The sequence below is a fragment of the Phaenicophaeus curvirostris genome, chromosome 4 (genome assembly GCF_032191515.1).
Source record: "Phaenicophaeus curvirostris isolate KB17595 chromosome 4, BPBGC_Pcur_1.0, whole genome shotgun sequence".
NCBI lineage: Eukaryota > Metazoa > Chordata > Aves > Cuculiformes > Cuculidae > Phaenicophaeus > Phaenicophaeus curvirostris.
This window is the reverse complement of record NC_091395.1, coordinates 54,574,166-54,593,694: the sequence shown is the minus strand read 5'-3', so window position 1 is coordinate 54,593,694 and position 19,529 is coordinate 54,574,166. Positions and strand designations below refer to the sequence as shown.

The 19,529-nt window shown below is 41.1% G+C and overlaps 1 protein-coding gene across 4 annotated transcripts in view; it reads left to right on the top strand.

The window, feature by feature from the left end:
- Positions 1-4,979: 4,979 nt before the first annotated feature.
- TBC1D1 (TBC1 domain family member 1) overlaps positions 4,980-19,529 on the top strand; it is a 105,647-nt gene continuing 91,097 nt past the window's right edge. For all 4 annotated transcript variants that reach the window (XM_069856177.1, XM_069856175.1, XM_069856176.1 and 1 more), the window contains exons 1-2: positions 4,980-5,215; positions 11,482-11,997. In XM_069856177.1, the coding sequence (XP_069712278.1) occupies positions 11,581-11,997 (417 nt within the window). In that variant the 5' untranslated portion in view covers positions 4,980-5,215; positions 11,482-11,580. The remainder of the gene's footprint in view (positions 5,216-11,481; positions 11,998-19,529) is intronic.

The following is a 19,529-nucleotide window of genomic DNA, read 5'->3' as shown; positions in this document are numbered from 1 at the left end:
TGACACATCAACAATAAGCAAACCCCATTTTACACAATCGTTGTTTAACCGTCACTGTGAATAGCAACATTAAAACAATATATTAACCTTTGTTAAGCACCAGTTTAAAATTTTACAGGATTAGGGACTTTTAAGTATCCTGTGGCCGAAGGCACCTGGATGCCATGCATAAATCTAAAAATTAATCGTAAATAAAAATAATCACCAAAAAAACCCAGTTCCCTGCCCCTAAGTACAAAAGTTGTCAAGGGTAATTAAACTAAGCTGAACTGCTTTCCTTCACAGTATTTCTTTACACTATATAAGCACACAAATTCATCAAGTATAGTACTTCTGCTCAACTTCCAAGTGGAAGCCAGCATTTCTGTTTTGTATAGCAACTGCCAGGTAACTGAAACGAGTTCATGCTCCATCAGAACACTGAGCGTAATGGGATGAGCCTATTAAACTGTCCAATTGTATCCTAACACCCACCTAAATAAAATGCAATAGAAATGATGGCATAGCAACAACAGCTTCCAAACAAAAGGAAAAACTTAAAATACTCACACAATCACTAGTAAGTAATTTTCAAATGTATTTATGGGAATGAAGAGGGAGGATTAATCATGACATCTGAAATGTGCAAAACCACAGAGACAGCAGCAAGCAGGATCTGTAGCAGCAGGTCAACTCTTCCTTAATTTTTTATTCATGGTTCATGATAACAGAAAGCCTCTTGTCTACAAAGATAATCACTAATGTCACTGGCATGCATTCAAGCAGCATACGAAGTAGGCAAGTGTGCTATAATAACAGTTATAATTCAAATTTTGTTTATGAAATGTCTGGAACTATATATAAATAGCATCTGGAGATACAATGTCATTGCATAAGAATGTAGTACTTCATCAAGAGCTCACTTAAGTCCAAGCACTGCAAAACAGTATCATGGCCTTAATAAGGTACTAAACAGAATTCAATGAGACAAACCACCAAGAAAGACTTAGACTGTTTTATATAACAGCAATAGGAATTCATCATTTTGGGTAATCCAGAGCACAGAGGCTTATAATGCAGCTGAAGCATAATGTAGGTGCTCGCATTCAAATTCATAATCCAAAAAGTTACTGCTCAACTGCTGCCCAACTAGAGAGCAACTTGAATTCTGAAAGCATCTTGGGAGGAAACATAAAACTTCCTGTTTGCCTCATGGCAATTCAAAGGGTGAATCCACAGTCACAGCAGCCCCAAGTTCTGCCCTCACACATGGCCAGGCCCATTCAGCCTAAATTTGCATTGATCTACAATCCTACCCCAACTGTTCCAGAAAATTGAAAATTATATTGGGAAATTTGGCTCTCAGGACTTTCACTGGAATACAGGACTTCGAGTACCTGAAACACAAGGAAGGGTTTACTTTTTAGGGACTGTAATGTACAACTCCTATTCTTGTTCTCTTGTTTTCACAAATGAAACTTCCCCCCCTGTGTAAATAACAATTTCATCAGGAAGCAGAGGGAAGCAGTGCTGTCCAATGTAGCCTGAAGGCTGTTGATTAGGAAGCTTTTCTGGGAGGCAAGCTAAACACTCCCAGACTTCAGGAGAAAACAAACTGGTCTTCCTGCATCCTGGATAAACAGACACGAAAGATAGACTGACCTTTTTGTTCTTCAAATAAAGCACCTAAATATCTACCTCCAGGAAAGCGTGGATATTGAATCATGAGAATGGGAGACCACAACTTGCAGACCTGTTAAGTGCTAAATCCAGAAAGAGAAGGTGCTTTCTATGCACAGTCTCATCTTATGTATTTTCCTGTCACCTTACACAGCTCATGAGCTACATAACATTAAAATACCTTTCTACTGCAAGGACAGACTTTGAAGAACAGTTGCAGCTTTACCGCCTGGCTATTCAGAAGCACTCTTTTGTTCCGTGAGCGTTTTTTTTCCCTTGTTATCACCAGTCGCACCAAAGCGTGTTCATACCTAAATGCTCTTTGTTTCATCTGATACAATTTAAACTCTTTCTTTTGTGTTGCTCTAAACCCTCTCTGCAAACAGTTTGATTTCTGCAATAGCACCATTTTATGTCTATGTTACTAGCAATGAAATGAATGCTCACTTACACGTACACTGCTGAATATGGTGGAGTTTGCACTAGGTGCTTACCATGACATCTGTCTTTCTCTGCTCTATCTCATTAGTAATATGATGTTCTTATTATAACATTTTCATCTGTTGTTGGGCTGGTGACATTTTTGTTAGTTTTATTATCTGGATTTTTTAGTTAGTTAAAAAAGGCAAAATATTCTAAAATAAAATTATCACAAAATGTTGGAAATGTTACACTAAAATTTCCTTGCCTCTTGAGACACTCAGATACTATAGTTACCCCACCTTACCAATGAGTGACTGTTACCAAATAGGTTTTCAAGGTGTTGCCCAATATATATATAAGCGATATCTCTAATTTACCAAATATAAACACTTCAGGTTTGCTTTGCCTCCTGTTAACTGTAGGGAAGTGTTTTATATCCACTTGAATGAAAACAGGGGACTTTTCTCAAAGTAAGAGTGTTGTTCCTAGCTGTGATGATTGAAAAACATAACATAGGCACGGTTTGCAGGGAGGTAGCATTTCTTTTCCTAAGGAATGCAAAGGATGTCACTGAAAAACAAGTGTAACTTGTACCTATACACATATCTGAGGTGAAGCAGCAAACCACAAACTGAGTACAGATTGGGAACAAGTGCTCTGAGGGAGCTGGTGCTTTCATAATTCCATTCAATACATCACAGATCCTATAAAAGCACATCTAGCAAGCAAAAGCTGTCTAGTTAGAACTGCTTTGCAAGTAGGGGATGTGCTTACACACCAAAATGTGACTTGTTTTTCACAATCTGAGGCAACACTGTGCTTGCATCTGACAGTTTGCTTGACCATTCCCCTCGCAGCATAGCACACATGCAGTGAATTTCCTTGAGAAAGCTCAGATTCTACAAATGTACACAGGCTCAAAAGTAAGTAAAGCAGCGCTCTTACTGCCAAGAAGACTTCAAATTAATTGAGTGCAAAAGTGTTTGCAAAACAGGAACACAGGGTGCCTTCTTCATCAGAAAAGAGTATAATTAGTTTGCAGATGACACTAAGCTGGGGGGAATCATCAATCTGCTGAGCAGATCTGAACAGGCTGGACTGCTGGGCTGAGACCAATGGCATGAGGTTTAACAAGGACAAATGCAGAGTCCTGCACATGGGGCAAAACAACCCTATGCAGTGCTACAGACTAGAAGTCTGGCTGGAAAGCTGCCTGGAGGAGAAGGACCTGGGGGTGTTGGTGACAGCAACTGAACATGAGCCAGCAGTGTGCCCAGGTGGCCAAGAAGGCCAATGGCATCTTGGCTTGGATCAGAAACGGTGTGACCAGCAGGTCCAGGGAGGTTATCCTCCCTCTGTACTCGGCACTGGTGAGACCGCTCCTCGAATCCTGTGTTCAGTTCTGGGCCCCTCACCACAAGAAGGATGTTGAGGCTCTGGAGCGAGTCCAGAGAAGAGCAACAAAGCTGGTGAAGGGGCTGGAGAACAGGCCTTATGGGGAACGACTGAGAGAGCTTGGGTTGTTTAGCCTGGAGAAGAGGAGGCTGAGGGGAGACCATATTGCTCTCTACAGCTACCTGAAAGGAGGTTGTGGAGAGGAGGGTGCTGGCCTCTTCTCCCAGGTGACAGGGGACAGGACAAGAGGGAATGGCCTCAAGCTCTGCCAGGGGAGGTTCAGACTGGGTATCAGGGAAACATTTTTCACAGAAATTGTCATCAGGCCCTGGCATAGGCTGCCCAGGGAGGTGGTTGATTCCCCATCCCTGGAAGTATTTAAAAGACGGGTAGACAAGATGCTCAGGGACATGGTTCAGTGGTTAATAGGAATAGTTGGACTTTATCATCTAAGAGTTCTTTTCCAACCTAGTGATTCTATGATTTATTCCTCATCCTCTCTGGCAACTGAAAGATCAACTTATGCTAAGCCTCGCAGCGATTTCGTATACATACATATATATAGAGGCATGTGTGCGGGAGGAAGTCGTGAAGGCAGTTCAGAGCAGCTGAGCCCGCAAGAGAGCTTGACCACACCAGATCCCAGGTGCAGTGCTGCTTCCACCTTTCTGCACGCTTTTCCCTTTCAGAACGGTTCCCTCTTTGGGCTACAAATACACTCAAGAGGGCTGGAGCACCTCCTATACGAGGACAGGCCGAGAGAGCTGGGTTTGTTCAGCCTGGAGAAGAGAAGGCTCTGGTGAGACCTTATTGAGACCTCCTAGTAGCTGAAATGGGCTACAGGAAAGCTGGGGGGGAGGTGGGGGTGGTGTCTGTCTACAAAGGCTTTTAGTGATAGGACGAGGGGCAAAGAGTGTAAAATGGAGATTTCGGCTAGATGTAAGTTCGAAATTCTTCACGATGAGGGCTCTGGCACAGGTTGCCCAGGGAAGCCGTGGCTGCTGGAGGTGTTCATGGGGCAGCCTGCTCTGGTGGGACGTGTCCCTGCCCACGGCAGGGGGAGTGGAACTGGATGATCTCTAAGGTCCTTTCTAACTGAGACGACCCAGTGACTCGGCGCCCGCCCCGCCCCGCGCTCCGCCCGGGTCCCGCTGCCGCCCCGCCTCCCACACGTTGCGCTCGCGGGCGGGACGGCGCGAGCGGCGGCCGCTCCGGCCTCGGTGAGCGGGGCGGGAGGCACTTTGAGGAAGTGGAGGCGCTGAGGCGGGCGGGGGCGGGTCTCGAACCCGCGGATCTCGAGCTCCTCGCTGGGGGACGGTCGGGGGGTCCCCGGGGAGCCGGGAGGGGGGGCGCCTTCCCCCCCCTTTAAACCCGCGTCCTGCCTTAAGGAGGGATCGACCTCTTGAAGCCGCTTTCGCCGGAGGGAGGACGCGACCCCGGGTCTGGGGAGGTCGGGGCTGCCGAGGGGGCTTGGGAGCGGGGCTGCCGGGGCGGATCTGCCCTAGGAGCCTCGAGCCGTGCGGGTGGTGGGATTGGCCGCTGAGCCCGGAGACTGAACGGGACGCCGTGGGTCAAAAGTAGTAGAAATGTACACCTCCTGAGTCACAGATACCTCCGAGCTGCCGGGTGTGAGTGTGCCTGCAAGGGCTGCGATTGCCCAAGTCGAAAAATCATCACGGCTTCTTTGATAGAAATGCTGAGCGCGCTGGGTGATGTGCCGAAGTGGCAGTGCTTGCAGGTGAGAAAAATGATGGGTTGGAAGGAATATGAGACACATCCAGTGACTGGACCCGTGGTAATTTGGTTAACTGAAGAGTTGGATGCAAGTGTTTTGGCTGTAGATGTGCAATTGAGTAGAAAGGAAAGGCATTCAGAATGTAATTTACTTAACAAGCTTTCCTTTGCAAGGATGTTTTTATTTTATTGCATTGCAGTGGTAGAACAGTATTTTGTCTGGGTCAATATGAGGCTAAAATATCCAAGTTCTGGCCTCAGTTATCACCGTGTTGATTTCTGTGGATTTTTATTAAGGAAATAGCAACAGGTGTAAAGAGCAGGAACCGTGAGCTCTTTTCTCCATTTGAGAGCTGATCAGAAGCATGTATGTTTATAATAATCAGGAACGTATTACCGTTTTGCTGGAATATTTTTCTACTAAAAGCCTTATTAATTTTTTTAACCGGGTTGACAAGTGAGATAAATTCTGGCTGTATTGGTAAATATTTTAGGTGTGGTTGTTACCACAAAATGAAATTATTTGCTCAGAGTACTTCACGGAATATTATCCAGGGCCACGTCTGAAGCTGCTAACAACATTGACTTTTCCAGGATTCTATTCTGCATTTAATGCATGCGTATGAAAAAAAGAATGGAAATTAAAAATAATTCCAGAGGTGAATTGACTTCTAGACTTATACGTGCTGTTGTCTACAGCAAACCATAGCTCCAGAAGGAAAGAGGAGATAATAAGTGGCTGTGAGATAGAAAGAACAACCTTGCAACAGAAGGGTGCATTGTAATTCCAAGTGCCAGTTTGAGTTAAACTGAACTATTTGAAAACTGTGAGCAACCTGTGATATATAAACTATATTTAATTGTAGAAAATAGGCCAAAAATGTTGTTTGAAGTGCCAAGAAAAAGATAAAGCCTGCAACTAGCTGCCCCATAAAACAATTTAATGGATAGTGTGTTGTGGTACCAGAGAAGAGAGTAATTTCATGCATATTGATGGAAACGTGAAAGAACCCCTTCTCAGCAGTGACTATATCATGATATACTTATCACATACTCTCATTTGTGTCTTTCTATATACCCTGCAAGGTGGACAGACAGATCTCTCAGCATGAGTGAAGACAATGTACATCTTGGTCAGGGATCAGACTGAGAGGGAGAGCAGTGGTATTTAGTTCTGGCTTGTATTCCAGAGCTCTGGCTGCAGGCCACCGCTCCTCATAATCCTCAAGTAGTATGATATTTCTGCTAAAATAATCAGCAGTGAAGTGCAGTCTGTACCGGTGCCTCTGGCTCCATTTGTCAGCAGGGTTCAGCACTAATGCTGTGCAGAGAAGAGCTGAACAGATTTGTGCTCTTTAAGACGAGCTGTTTTTCATAAGACCTTGATATATGGTTGGAAGTTTTGCGTATCCTCTTGGAGAGGAGAGAGAAAACTGACTTACAGAAGAACAACTGTGTTGTCACCTCAGCAGCCTGTTGTGGAGTTCACCTCACCAGCCGATGTGGAGTAACTGCACAGTTGTCTCTCAGATAATCTACAAAGGCTGAGGAAGCCGGGGTCTTTCTGTTTGATAAATCACAGGTCAGATTCATCATTTAATTCATCGATGTGTGGAAGCTCTGACTGCTTTTTTGCTTGATGCATCTTTTTAACTTGTCACTGCTGCTATGGGTCCCAGCACTCCAGCTACTACTAAGCCAGGGGATGGGCTGCAGGAGAATGAAGGCTTGTTTAGGTCGATAGTTACCTGTTTTCTGCACAAGAGTCTGAAACGTTTGGCTGCATCTCTGCATTGAACTTAGTCCAGTCCAGAAGAAACAACAGAAGGTGGCTAACTCTTCACCACTGTTGCAGTTCCTGCTTTTTTTTTTTCTTTATATATATTCTTTTGGCTCAGAACAATCTCTTTCCCTTCTCTGTTTTTCTTTTCTTTCTCTATTTGCTTAAGTCTATCTGCCTGGCCCGCTCCTGGCTGCCAAAACCTGATTTGCAGTTTCCCACTCTCCCAGGTTAATAACAGTCTGTTCTCTATACCCCACGAGATTCTCCCTCCTAACTTCACTGTTGACCTGGCCCCATTCAACCTAGAGCATGCACCTTGTCCTCAAAGTATTTCCTCTGGATCTAGAATGGCAGAAGTACCTACTTTTGTAGCGGCCCCCTTCATGCTGTCCTGCAATCACCCTGACTTGTCTCTGAAGACATTCACTTTAGTTTTTGGTGACATAAAATGCTGAGAATACAACTTAATTCAGGAGAACACAAGCCTGATATTTGTGTTGTTGGTTTTTCTTTTTTTTTTTTTTTCAAACACAGTATCAGATTTTGCTAGAACAGGACTAGCGTTGCATGCTTTGTAAGCCCACTCCCCACTTGTGAGGAGTGGTTGGGTTGATGACAGTGAAAGAGAAGTTGAGGACAAAGAACACACAAATGTTCTCGTGTGTATCTTTCACAGTAGTAAGTCAGTCTAGTGTCTCCTGGTATAGGAGGTGGGGTTAGATTTATTAGTGTGGTTTGTGTGAATGTGATATGTGCTACAGTTTACCTGGTTGGTTTTATGCTGATGGAGCCAATACAGCTAAATCAAAGCAGGTTAAAGAATGGCAACATTAAAATCGCTCAGACAGCAGCAAAGCTGTTAGCTGAGGAGTGCCACCCAATCTCTTCTCAGCTCTGAGAGCAAGAGCAATGGAGATCCTTCAGAAGATGCTGATTAAGAATAGAACAAGGAGCTGTCCCAGTTGTGAGAGCCCTGGGAGTACGACCGCAGATATCCAGCCTGCTTGCAGAGCAAAGCCTGGCAGCCTTCTCCTGGCCTAGAGTTAACAGAACCAAATTGGCACTTGGAGCTGTCAAGGAAAGATCAAAGCTTGGGTAGAAAGAAACAAGGGGGCAACTACATTTTTATACCTTTTATAGTCTCTCTTGGATTAAAGGTGAAATAAGCATTTGCTTTGAAGAAGCTGTTTGTGAGTTAATCAGTGAGGTGCCTGGGAGGAAGAGAAAGCTTGTTCGACCTATTGTACTAGGATGGGTGGTAAACGGGTTTGGTGACTGCAGAGCTGGCAACCAGAGAAGCATGAAGGTGACAAAATTCTGAGTGGTGGAGTCAGGGCAGACAGAGATGGGCTCAGAGCATGGACACTCTTTGGCCGTAATGTGTCCTTAATTTTATGACCGGGAATAGGCCTGTTAAAATGAAGAGAACTATTTTTATGTCTAAATTAAGCGTGTACATAAATACTTCATGGTCTTAAAGTAAAATATAGTCCTTGGTGTAGGACACGAACACTGGCAACATGAAATTGATATAATTTCTGGTTGGATTTTCATGTAAGTTAAGATAAGGATGACAGGAGGAGAAAACAAAGAAAAAATGGCTGGAAAAGAGGGATAGAACATGCAGAAGGGTAACATACATAACAATATGGCTTGGATAGGGAGACCTTTTGACACTGCTAAATTTGTCTCTGAGAATCTGCACTTTTAGCCCTTCTTAACTTTAGGGAAAAAAACCCCAGCATTCTATCATCTAGTTAACTGTAGAGTTAGTATTAACTGTTTTTCTTTAGAAACAACAAATGCAGACATTGGAATATTTATGCTGTTGGCTTTGCAAGTGTTTATTTTGTTAAAAAGAGATGAATGCCAAGGAGCTCTGCATTTATATTAAATACATTCCTGCAGTACAATGTTTGTTGGGATTATGACAGAGTATCAACCTGTTTTTTTTTAAAATACTATTCGGTCCTTAGAGTTAGCATGCAAAATAATGTATTATATTGTGATAGTTGTTCCTGTTTGAGGCTGCAGTGCCTTGTAAGTCTAGGGTAAAAGAGCATGATAGATAGTGGTACTCCAAATGAACTTACCTTCCTGGAAAAGTTGATTTAAATGAGGATGACTTTGTTATATTTTTACATGCATTTTATTTAATTGCATTTTTTAAAGAAGAGTTCTGAGAAAACACAATTGAGAAATTTGTTACAGAAGTATGTGGCTAGCAGGTCATCATCTGCGCAGTAGCTCAGTTCTCCTGTTTTCAGCTAAGACGGGAGTTTTCTTAGGCTTTCTTATCCTGGAGATGATTATGTATGCCACTAAGTGACGAGAATACTAACAGCTAAAACTCAGTTTTTGTGTGTTGAACTACACTCCATTGTAATTACCTTCCCTGTGGTTCCTGATCTGTCTTTCATTGTTACGGTTAAGGAGAAAGAATTGATAATACTGTCAAAGAAGACGATACAGTTTTGATTCTTGACAGATGCAAAACTGCAACTATAATTGTGTTAGGCAGTCTTCATTGATAAGGTCTGAAAAAGCTTCCTGAAACTGATACCCCATATGATACAGTGCATTTATATTCATCTTAAAGATGGTTATTTTCTTGCTTGTTTGTGAAACAAGCAAACAAAAAAGTTGAAAAAGAGTTGTAGTATAATTGAAATGAGACATACAGGTTCTGGATTTTCATGACCCTTTTTCCCACATCTGCCTGTGTCCCACACTTCCACGCAAACACACACATACACACATATGCAAACACAGAGGTTTACAAAATCACTTTTAAAAAAAAATGTTCTGCACATCTAGAATGGTACGTCTGATGATTTCTTTAAGTTATGTCTTTAAAACTTTCGCTATTGGATTCTCTTGCTAAACTTGGCACCCTTGTAACTGTTACTGTTGCCACAGGGTTCATTTGTCAAAGGATGCACAAGTTCTGAAACAATGAAAGTACCCAAACACATGGTTTCTGCAGTTCTCTTGGTTTTGCAGCTTGCCAGTTATTGCAGAAACATTTTTCCCCACTTGGACATTTGTAAATTGGTTGCACTTATTTAGTTCAAAATTAATTTCCATCTAGACATTTCTTTAAAGTTTTTTTTTTTTTTATCCTAGAACTTCCTTTCATTTTCAACATTTTCAACAAGGTGAAGCTCTGCTAGAAACTCAGTTTGAAAATATTTTTACAAGGACAAATATTGAAAACTCATAAGAAAAATACTGCTGGTTTTGATCATGTTTGTAGAATAACGGAGACAAGAAATGCTGTTGTCGCAGTAAACAAATGCCATTTATTAAATACTTGTTCAAATATAATTAAAAATGTTTTGTAAGGAGTTCTTAGGACTCCTCATGTTGTTTTTAATAGGTCTTTTCATGGAAAACTCTCATAAGGCTGAGGGTAAACTAGTGTCATGCTATTTAAACATAGGCAATTATAGGCCTGTCAGCTTCTCATCAGCCTCACACAAAATAATGCAACAGCTGAAACAGGGTTCAATTAATGAGGAGTTGAAACATCGTAGTATAACAAATGCCAGTCTGTGTGCCTTCATAGACTATATTTTGCAAAATAATTGAGATAAATGCAGTTATTTAAGATAAATGCAGTTATTGTATTTTGTCACTAAAACTACTAATATGTAATAACGGTAGAATAATAGATGCTGGGTATGACAGAGTTATGACAGGGTTGTATGTAACTTCATTCCACTTAGTATTTAAGAAATGAAAATGATACAATATCAATATGGCAAACATTAAGTATTCCTGATTGGCTGGCATGCCTTAAAATGCAGTAACGAATTGTGAGCCATCATCTATCTTTTTAGTGGGATGCTGTCAGGGTTGCTGCTTGTCTCTGCTATCTGACAAGTTTATCAGTGATCAGTCAATTTCTGGGGTGTTATTTAACAAAAAAGTCTGGTTGGTAACAGCCCATGATCATTTGGCAAACTATACCCAAGCAGACAACTCTATGTTCATAGCCAAATTCAAAATCATCCACCTATGAACCAGAAAGATGACCTGTTTTTTCCTTTTTTTTTTTTCTTCCCCAAATGTGAAGGTATCTTGATGAGTACCGACTTCAATTGTTATGAAGGTCAGAATAGCTCACCTGTGTTCTTTCTGTGATAATAGGATTGAAATAGTCCAATGCAATCCATATGCGCCTGCCCGTTAAACAGACACAGGCTAGAAAGATTATGTATTTTCAAGTTTAGTTACTCATTAGATGGTTTTGCAAGAGTGCAACTTGTAAATCAGGGCTGACTTTCTTCCAAACAATGTATTTAGTAGCATTTTATTTGTTAGACCTGAAATAGTAAGGCCCAGTGTAGGAGAAATGTGGTAGATTGGTCATGGTAGATGATCAGTATGTCTTTCCTGATGTTAAGCTGTTAAATATTTACGTTACTGATAGTTTGTTTACAGTGGGCTTCTAGCACCTACGTAACTGCTTCTTTTTCTTTCAGAGCTCTTCTGTTCCTTAATTGAAGGAACCATCCAGATATTGGCATTCCATGGAACTGAAATATTGGTGAATTAGTCCAGGTTCCCTGAAGGACTCTAAAATGGAGCCAATAACATTCAAAGTTAAAAAGTATCAGACACCTCCTGATTTCTCAGCAAGTTTCAGTCTCCAGCTTGTTGGTTCTCTGCCAGTGCATTCCCTAACCACCATGTCAATGCTGCCTTGGATTGTGGCAGAGATCCGGATGCTCAGTACAAAGTCTTCCAAAGAAGAACCTAGCGTCAGCCAAATCCGTCTTTATGTTTCACCAGCAAGTTTGCGGTGTGAACCAGACACAGGGAAAGTCCAGCAGTGGGATCCTTTGATTTATTCAAGTTTGTTTGAATACAAGCCACAGCACGTCCACAAACTGATTCACAACAGCCACGATCCAAGCTACTTTGCTTGTCTGATAAAGGATGAGACAGCAAATCAGCGAAGTATCTGCTATGTATTTAAAGCTGATGATCAGACAAAAGTAAGTAAAAAGGAAAAAAAAAAAAGCAAGCAAGTAGCCCTCAGAACAGTACTGCAGAATTCATCCTTCTTCTACTATCATGTATTTTATAGAGTTTGATGTAAATGTGGAAGAGTCAATGCTACTTCTTTTAAAATGGAGTTGCTTTTGTGCTGTTTGAAACTTTTTGCTGCAGTGTAAGATCTTAGGATTATATTTACAGTTAGAGACTGGATATATATTAAAACTTAACAACAAGCATCGCTTAATTGATTTTTATGGTCAGTTGAGTTTGAGTTGTTCAGTATGTCAAGTGAAAGGTGTGTAAATCTCCTACAGGATCAGAGCCTGAATTTCATCGGCTTATAAAACACTTTGGGATATGGGCTGAAATCTTGGCCCTCAAGTTGGTGCGAGTTTTTCTGTTGAAGTCACCAGGGCTAGGATTTCACCCTTGAGTCACTGAACTTTATCTAATCCTACGGTCAGATGTCTCAAATTCCTATTTTCCCGAGTTGAGACCTCTGTGACTGGGAAATAGAGATACCTCCTTTCTCAGAAAGAGGAGGGGGTAGGGTGGAGCCTCCATATGCAGCATATCTCTGACCGCAAGACACTGTGTGAACTTCTTCCTATCTCTGTAATCCACAGAGCCTGGCATCTGGTACCCGAGAATGGGAAAGGGGCCGCGGTGCAGAGCTGTGACTGCGACATGTCATGAGGCAGGAATTGGGGTGCAGGCATCTCTCACTGTGGGTGAGATTTGGCTATGTCTGCATTCCCTAGGAGCAAGTAGTGTCCTTGCTGAAAAGGTGGAAGCACTACAAGTAATCAATCTCTTTTTTGTTTAAGAGTAATGTGAGACAATAATTCTCATGAACAAGTAAGGTGAGTAGGATTTGGCACAAAGCTGTAGTGATCTACTGGGAACAAAACAGTGACGTATCCTTCACCTCTTGGGTATAGCCTCTAGTTATGATATTGGAAATAAGCATCTTGCTATATGCTGCTTGCTTGAGTCATAGGTGTTCTGTTGAAGCACCTTGGAAATATCCTGTGAATATACACTGAATGTGGCATTTACGTCAACCTGCCCAATAGGAAAACATTGTACAGTTACAAATCCATGGTCTCAAGCTTGAGCTCAAAACATATGGACACGGCTTTAGTTAAATCCCCTCCACCCTCCACTCCAACCATTCCCTCCCCCTCCTCCCTGATAAAAAGGCAGTTCTGGTAAATTAGAAGGCACATACGTTGTAAACTGTAAGCATTCAAGTGAGAAATCCTGTCAAGTTAAAATGTAGAAATGTATGTAATGGAGCAGAAATAAGGAATAGATGTTTTAGGACTTGACATTGAATAGAAGCTGGTAAATGCATTTTGCAGTTTGCTTATGCACTTGTTTCTGTGGCTTACAGGATTATGGTTAAAACGCAATACTGATCACGACCAGTACATTTGCATTTGCAACAAAAGATTGAAGTACTTTTTCATCATGTTTGATTGAATTCCTGGAAATGTTTGAAATGAAAAAAAAACAGAATAAGACGCTAGTTAAATCTGCAGCTGTATCTGCATGTTTTCGGAGATAATATCCAGAGCTTTTGGATACCTATTTTAACTGCTTAGCTCCAGATTCATACAGCTATCTGTCTTTTCGAAAACTACCCTCCACTTCAAAAGAGAAATTGAATTCTTTTCTCTTAACTTGCTTTGATTGCAAGGGTTGTTTCTCTTGACTCTTTTGTAAGCTCGGTTCCTAGTTATGTAAACATCTAATCAGCATTTGTGGACCTATGTTTTAACAGAAGGATCAGGGAAACACCAAGTGTTCTTACCTTCTAAAGTGAAGCCCTGTCTGTTTTGCTGAAATCCAGTGCAATTCATGATTAGTCTACCTTTTAAGTAAGTCCTTTATGGCTTATAGGGTGTTATTACTCTGCTCTGGGTATTGTCATAGAATGCCTTGTAGCTAATTGGCATTTATGTATTTATCAAGGGGAGTGAACTGATGTTACCTGTTTTGCAGATACCAGCTTGCAAGCACAGGAGTGTATTGTACAACTTTGTAACAAACTGAGGGAGCTGTTTGTTGAAGAAGTGAGTTGGAAGGAAGAATTTAGCACTATGTTGAGCAGCTTATGTTCAGCTTCAGAAGAAAAGAATATTAGAAACTGGACCTTTGCATGCAGCCTGTGTGACTCAGCAGACTCCTGTGCTGACACTCTTGCCTTTTTTTTTTCCCCTATATTTGTTTCAGCTTTGTCAAAGACATGCGGTAGTCTAAATAGATTCAGTCACAGAGTTTACACGTTCATAACACGTTCCCCTGCAATCTTGGGCATCCAAAATTCTGGGAGGATGACACTTTATTTTTATTTGAGTGTCCCCCTCCAGCTATGATTACTAATTACAACAATATTGTAAACTGCAGGAGCCACAGTTCTTTGCGTCTATCTGTAGTAGGGCTATGTTTGACAAAAAGTTTTCAGATTAGGTCAGGTCTGACTGAGGATTTGAAGTAGAAGGTATTATGTGGCTTTGCAAGTTAGTTCTGAATATATCCTCACCTGAGCATAAGTAGAATAAAAGATAGCAGAAGGACATCTGCGGGAGAAGTAGTCTAGGAAGAAGTATGTTGAGATGAAAGCAGGTGAGTAGAAGACCAAACAATGAATTGCTTTGAAGAGGAGGACAAAAAAGTTGAACTTAATGCAGACAGAGAAAAAGTGCGGGATGTGGTAGAAAGTGCAGGAAACCAGGAATGGTTAGGGGTTTAGCATCAGCATTGCAGACAGACTGTAGTCCATTGGCTGTAGTTGTACGCTTTTATATATGCAAATTTAACAAGAACATATACTTCATTAGTGAGGGTTTACCTTACTGTTTAATACAAAACCATTGGGAGATTATTTTTTTCTGGGTAGTATTTAGCTAAAATCTAGACTTGATGGGCGTGTGGGAATGCATGCAATGTTTTTGCTGGATATGTATATAGGGATGTTAGGTTCATTGTTGTTCCATTACCAACATATCCACTTTAGAGAAGAAATCAGTAGATAGGTAGTTGGTATTAAATAGTGTCAGGATTCTTTGCAAGGAATTCTTTGTTCTGCTTTTCTAAAGAAGTGAAAGAAAAGGCAGTGCCCTACTGCCGTCTTTGTCTTCACTCTGTAGGATTTTGTATAATTGTTTCTGTTGTATCATCATGGCAGCATATGGCTCATTTTCCCTGCTGGTATAGGGAAAGTAAGTAGGGAAGGATGAAAGCGGCTTTTCTGGAGAAGTGCTCCATGGCACATTACTTGAAAATAATCCCATGCATATGAAGATCATTGCACTCCACTTAGTACTAAAAGGACAGGTTTACCCAGGAGCCTAGGCAGAGATTCTCTTATGGGTTAGAGTTCCTTTTCTATGCAGATCTGTCAGACATAGGATCTGGAGCAGTTCTTAATCTCAGTAAGTTTCCACTAGTTACAAATAGTGGAGTTTGTTATCTCTTCACCCTCATACAGTGGACATCCTTATGAGGCCTCATGGCTGAATAATTTCTGCCTGAGGGTTGGGCTGAAGCATTAATGCATATTCTTTGTAGGTGCTCGGGAATGGAGCTGGATTCCATTATGTTATCTGCAGGGAAGTTACGAAGAATACTAATAGATATCATAGATGGGGATTATGTACACTGTGTTCAGTAATGGGGGTGGAAGCTGAGGAGAAACTAACACTCCGGTAAATCTATGCTTGCAGGGTATTACCTTCATGGTAAGAGCATGTTGAACTTTTTTCAACAGCCTTGTTGAACAGCTTGGTCAGAGTGCTTGGCTTCTGTAGGAGTGGGATGGCTTAAATGAAAACATGCATGCCACTATCCTATGTATCTTCCCAAAGGCTTCCAGTCTGACGCTTGCTTATGTTCATCAGAAATGTGATGCAATTGACATTATTGTTGATGTTGAAAACTGTATGGTTAAAAATTATTTGTATTTTTATTCTGCACTTGCAGTGTGGTAATTTGAAAGTGTTTGGAACTGTAAGTGAGGTGTGCTGTTTCCTTCATGAGCTCCTTCTCCACTGACACAGCACTACTTTCTTTCTGTAGGATACCTTGCGTTAGCACATCATTCCCTCTGAGAATGTAAGAGATAAATAATGAGAAGCTAATGTAATACTGTCACAGGATATCCCTCTTCAGCAGATACAAAGCCAAAACATTACAGAGAAATGCCAAAACAGAAGAGTAATTTCTGTTCTTGTTTTCAGTTCAGAGAAGTAATTCTATGTGCCATTATGTGGATCTTTCTTTGGTACCAGAGGCTCCTTGTTCATCCATGCAGGTGTTTTTATTTGACTTTCTGGTTGTTTGGATGGACTGTTCTTGAGCTTGAAGGATGTAGTCTTTGAAAGACCAGCTTTCTTGGACCCTCTTCCTGCTAAGGCCTTTATTCCATGGTACTTTTTCCAGTAGATCCCCAAAGAGGCCAGAATCAGTTCTTCTGAAGTTCAGGGCTGTAATCTTGCATTTTGCATGATTTCTCAGGATCCTGAACTCTACCATCTCCTGGTCACTGCAGCCAAGTGCCTTCAGCCTTCATATCCCCATTAAGCCATTCCATTTTGGGAAGTATGAGGTACAGCAGAGCATGTCTCCTCATCACCTCCTGTGTGACTTGGGTTGGGAAGTTGTAATTCATGCTCTCCAGGAATTTTCTGGATTGCTTCTGCCCTGCTCTGTTATTCCTTCAGCAGATACTTGGGTGGCTGAAGACTCACATCAGAACCAGGATCTACGAACATGAGGCTACTTTTAGCTCTCTGTAGAGTGCCTCATCCACCTGTTCTTCCTGGTCATGGGGTAAAATAAATTCCTGTATGCAGAGTAAGAGTCAGCAGACGGCACTGTCACCTCTTTTCTAGTGAAGCAAATGCTCAGAATGTTTGAAAGCGTCTTCTTTTTTCTTTCTGTGATGAGAACTGGAGGTTTAGAGGTTTTGAGGGAGTTTCTAGAAAGTTGAGCCTAATGTCTTGTAAGGAGAAATATTTCTGTGACATTATCAATGACCAATACAGAAATACAGTATGAAAAAATGTCAAAAGTTCAGTTCAGATTTTGCAAGGGTTAAGTTCAGTAAGGTTCTTTTTTTTTTTTATCCAAGAGTCTGCACACAAGTTGTCACAACAGCCAGTAATATGTGCTTGTGTTTACCAGAGCTGTTAATGCTATAATGGCAAAACACTGGATAGAACTGTTCTTGTCTGTTTTATAGAGGAATATTGCCCTGATTTGAGCAGAATCACAGCTACATAAGACATGTAAGTCTGCTTGCTTCTTCTAAATCTTCATTCTGTAGTGTCATAAATCAGGGACAGCTTTTGGGGCCAGGAACAGAGCTTTTGACAGCTGCAGGCATGTTGCCATGAGAATAGCAGTGCCCATATGGCTGCAGCCGACTGGGATACCTGCCTGAGACTTGAGCCTGCTGGTTGACTTTGCTTGTGCCAAGTCTGCCCACAGCAGTCAGATAAGTCCCTTCCCCAAGGCACTACTAAAACGTAACACTTGCTCTGTTGTTGAGCTGTTTGGTTACAACAGTGATTTCTCTTTGGTCCACCAATTGCTTTGACAGTTACTACATTTTTAAACAACCTTCACCTACTTTTATGAGTTACAATAGCTTATGCACTTAAGTAGATCATGCTGTATTACCTGGAATGCAGTACTCTCTGTTACATGTTTGTGATCTGATTATGTGCTGGAGAAGCTGGTTTCGGATAATCAACACTTAGCTCTGTGTGAGGCTGAACAGCGCTGATGTTGTGAGTGAACTTCACATTATTCATCTATAAAAGGAATGGCAGAGGTCCAGTGAACTCCAAAGCAGTTGTTGTGAGGCTTAGCTTCGTGACTGAGGATTCTTACACAACTTGTTTTTACATTCCACTCTAAGATACGGCCTCACTAAGTATTTCATTTTTAATAGCACCATTTCCCTTTCTTTAAAATTACCTTGTATCTTTTTAACATGTAAGTGATCTTTTTCTTCGGCATTTTATTGCTTGATGAGTGTAGGGAGATTAAAAAATGTTTATTCTTTTGCAAAAAGTATAAAACACAAACGAAAAGAGGTAACTGGACTTATTTCAGTGCAACTGAGAGCTTAATTAGGCTGTTTTCTGCTTCCCATTCATATGCAGCTTTAGGGATTTTTTTATGGAATCTACATAATTGCAAACTGCTAGCATTGCTTTTTGACTTAGGAAGTTTCTCCCATCTCCCAAATGCTAATTGAAGAAATTAGTGTAAAAAGCAGAAGGAAAAAAAGTCCAACAGAACAAATAAAAAATCCAATACATATTTGTGCACATATATAGTCCAGTGTATAAAGCAGATCAAAGTTTAGCCGTGTAAATCTTAATAGAGTGTCCTGTGTAATGCAAACAGTCAGCTGTGCTTTGCACACTGTCACAGTTAATCATGCTTTATGCTTATCCTCAGCCCAGGTCATAACTGTAACTACACTAACTCTATCGTGGGATCTGTGCAAAGGATTCATGTATTTGAACTCTTCTTTCAGAGGCCTTTAGCAGCCAATGCCTCTGTCCCTAGAAATATTATCCCAAGTCTTTATGGGGCTCTTGTCAGACCCTAGAATGACTTCATAATATCCTGGCTCAGCTAAATGCTTCTATGTTCACTCTCATTTTATACGAAATATTGTGCGATTTCCTTCAACCTTATGTGTGTGATTGCCACACGGAGGATGTAATTTGTGCAATACCAATGACTTAAAGTCAGAGATAATGTCTTACCCCTGAAAATGAAATTAATCACTTGGTTTGTAAAAAGAGATGCTTATTTCCACTCTTGCAGAGGCAGCAACATAAAATCATATTTTTTGTGATTTCTTGCATCTCCTAAATCATGCAGAAATTTCTCCTGCAGAATGTCTAATAACTTACTGTGTCTTCAAGAGTATTGTATTCTGTATCAGATGACATTGTTAGTGTATTTTCCAACTCAAATAATACTGAAAGTAGCTGTGTTGCTTGTGCTGTCATGTGCACTTCATTTTAGAGCCAGAGTTCATGGCAAGATTATTTATTGTTCTTTCGCTTTTTCTGTTGGGGGAATTGTAGCAGAAATACAAACCAGCAGAACTGAGGGTAAAATATAATTAGCGGATTTGTGATGGCTTCTCATCTGACTACTAACAATTAATTCCCTTTGTCTTACAAAGTCTGATGGTTGTGGCCTATGAAGTCCAGTACAGGTAATTGGAGCAATAATATCCAAGTATCTCCCAGAGTTACAGCAGTTCCTTTCAGAAGCTTCCTCTTCACATAAAGAAGAGGCTCCTTTAAAATTTCTAACGAGAAATTTGCTTTTAACTTAGTCTGAGGCTGGATTTTGGTGGCCCTACGCTCCCTTGGTTACAGACTCGCACATTCCTACCTTCTCCCCTACTTTCATATTATGCTGTGGTATAACTCAGTGAGACAGTTCAGAGCAATTTAAGTATTCTAAAAGGAAAAGTGATACAGTTTCA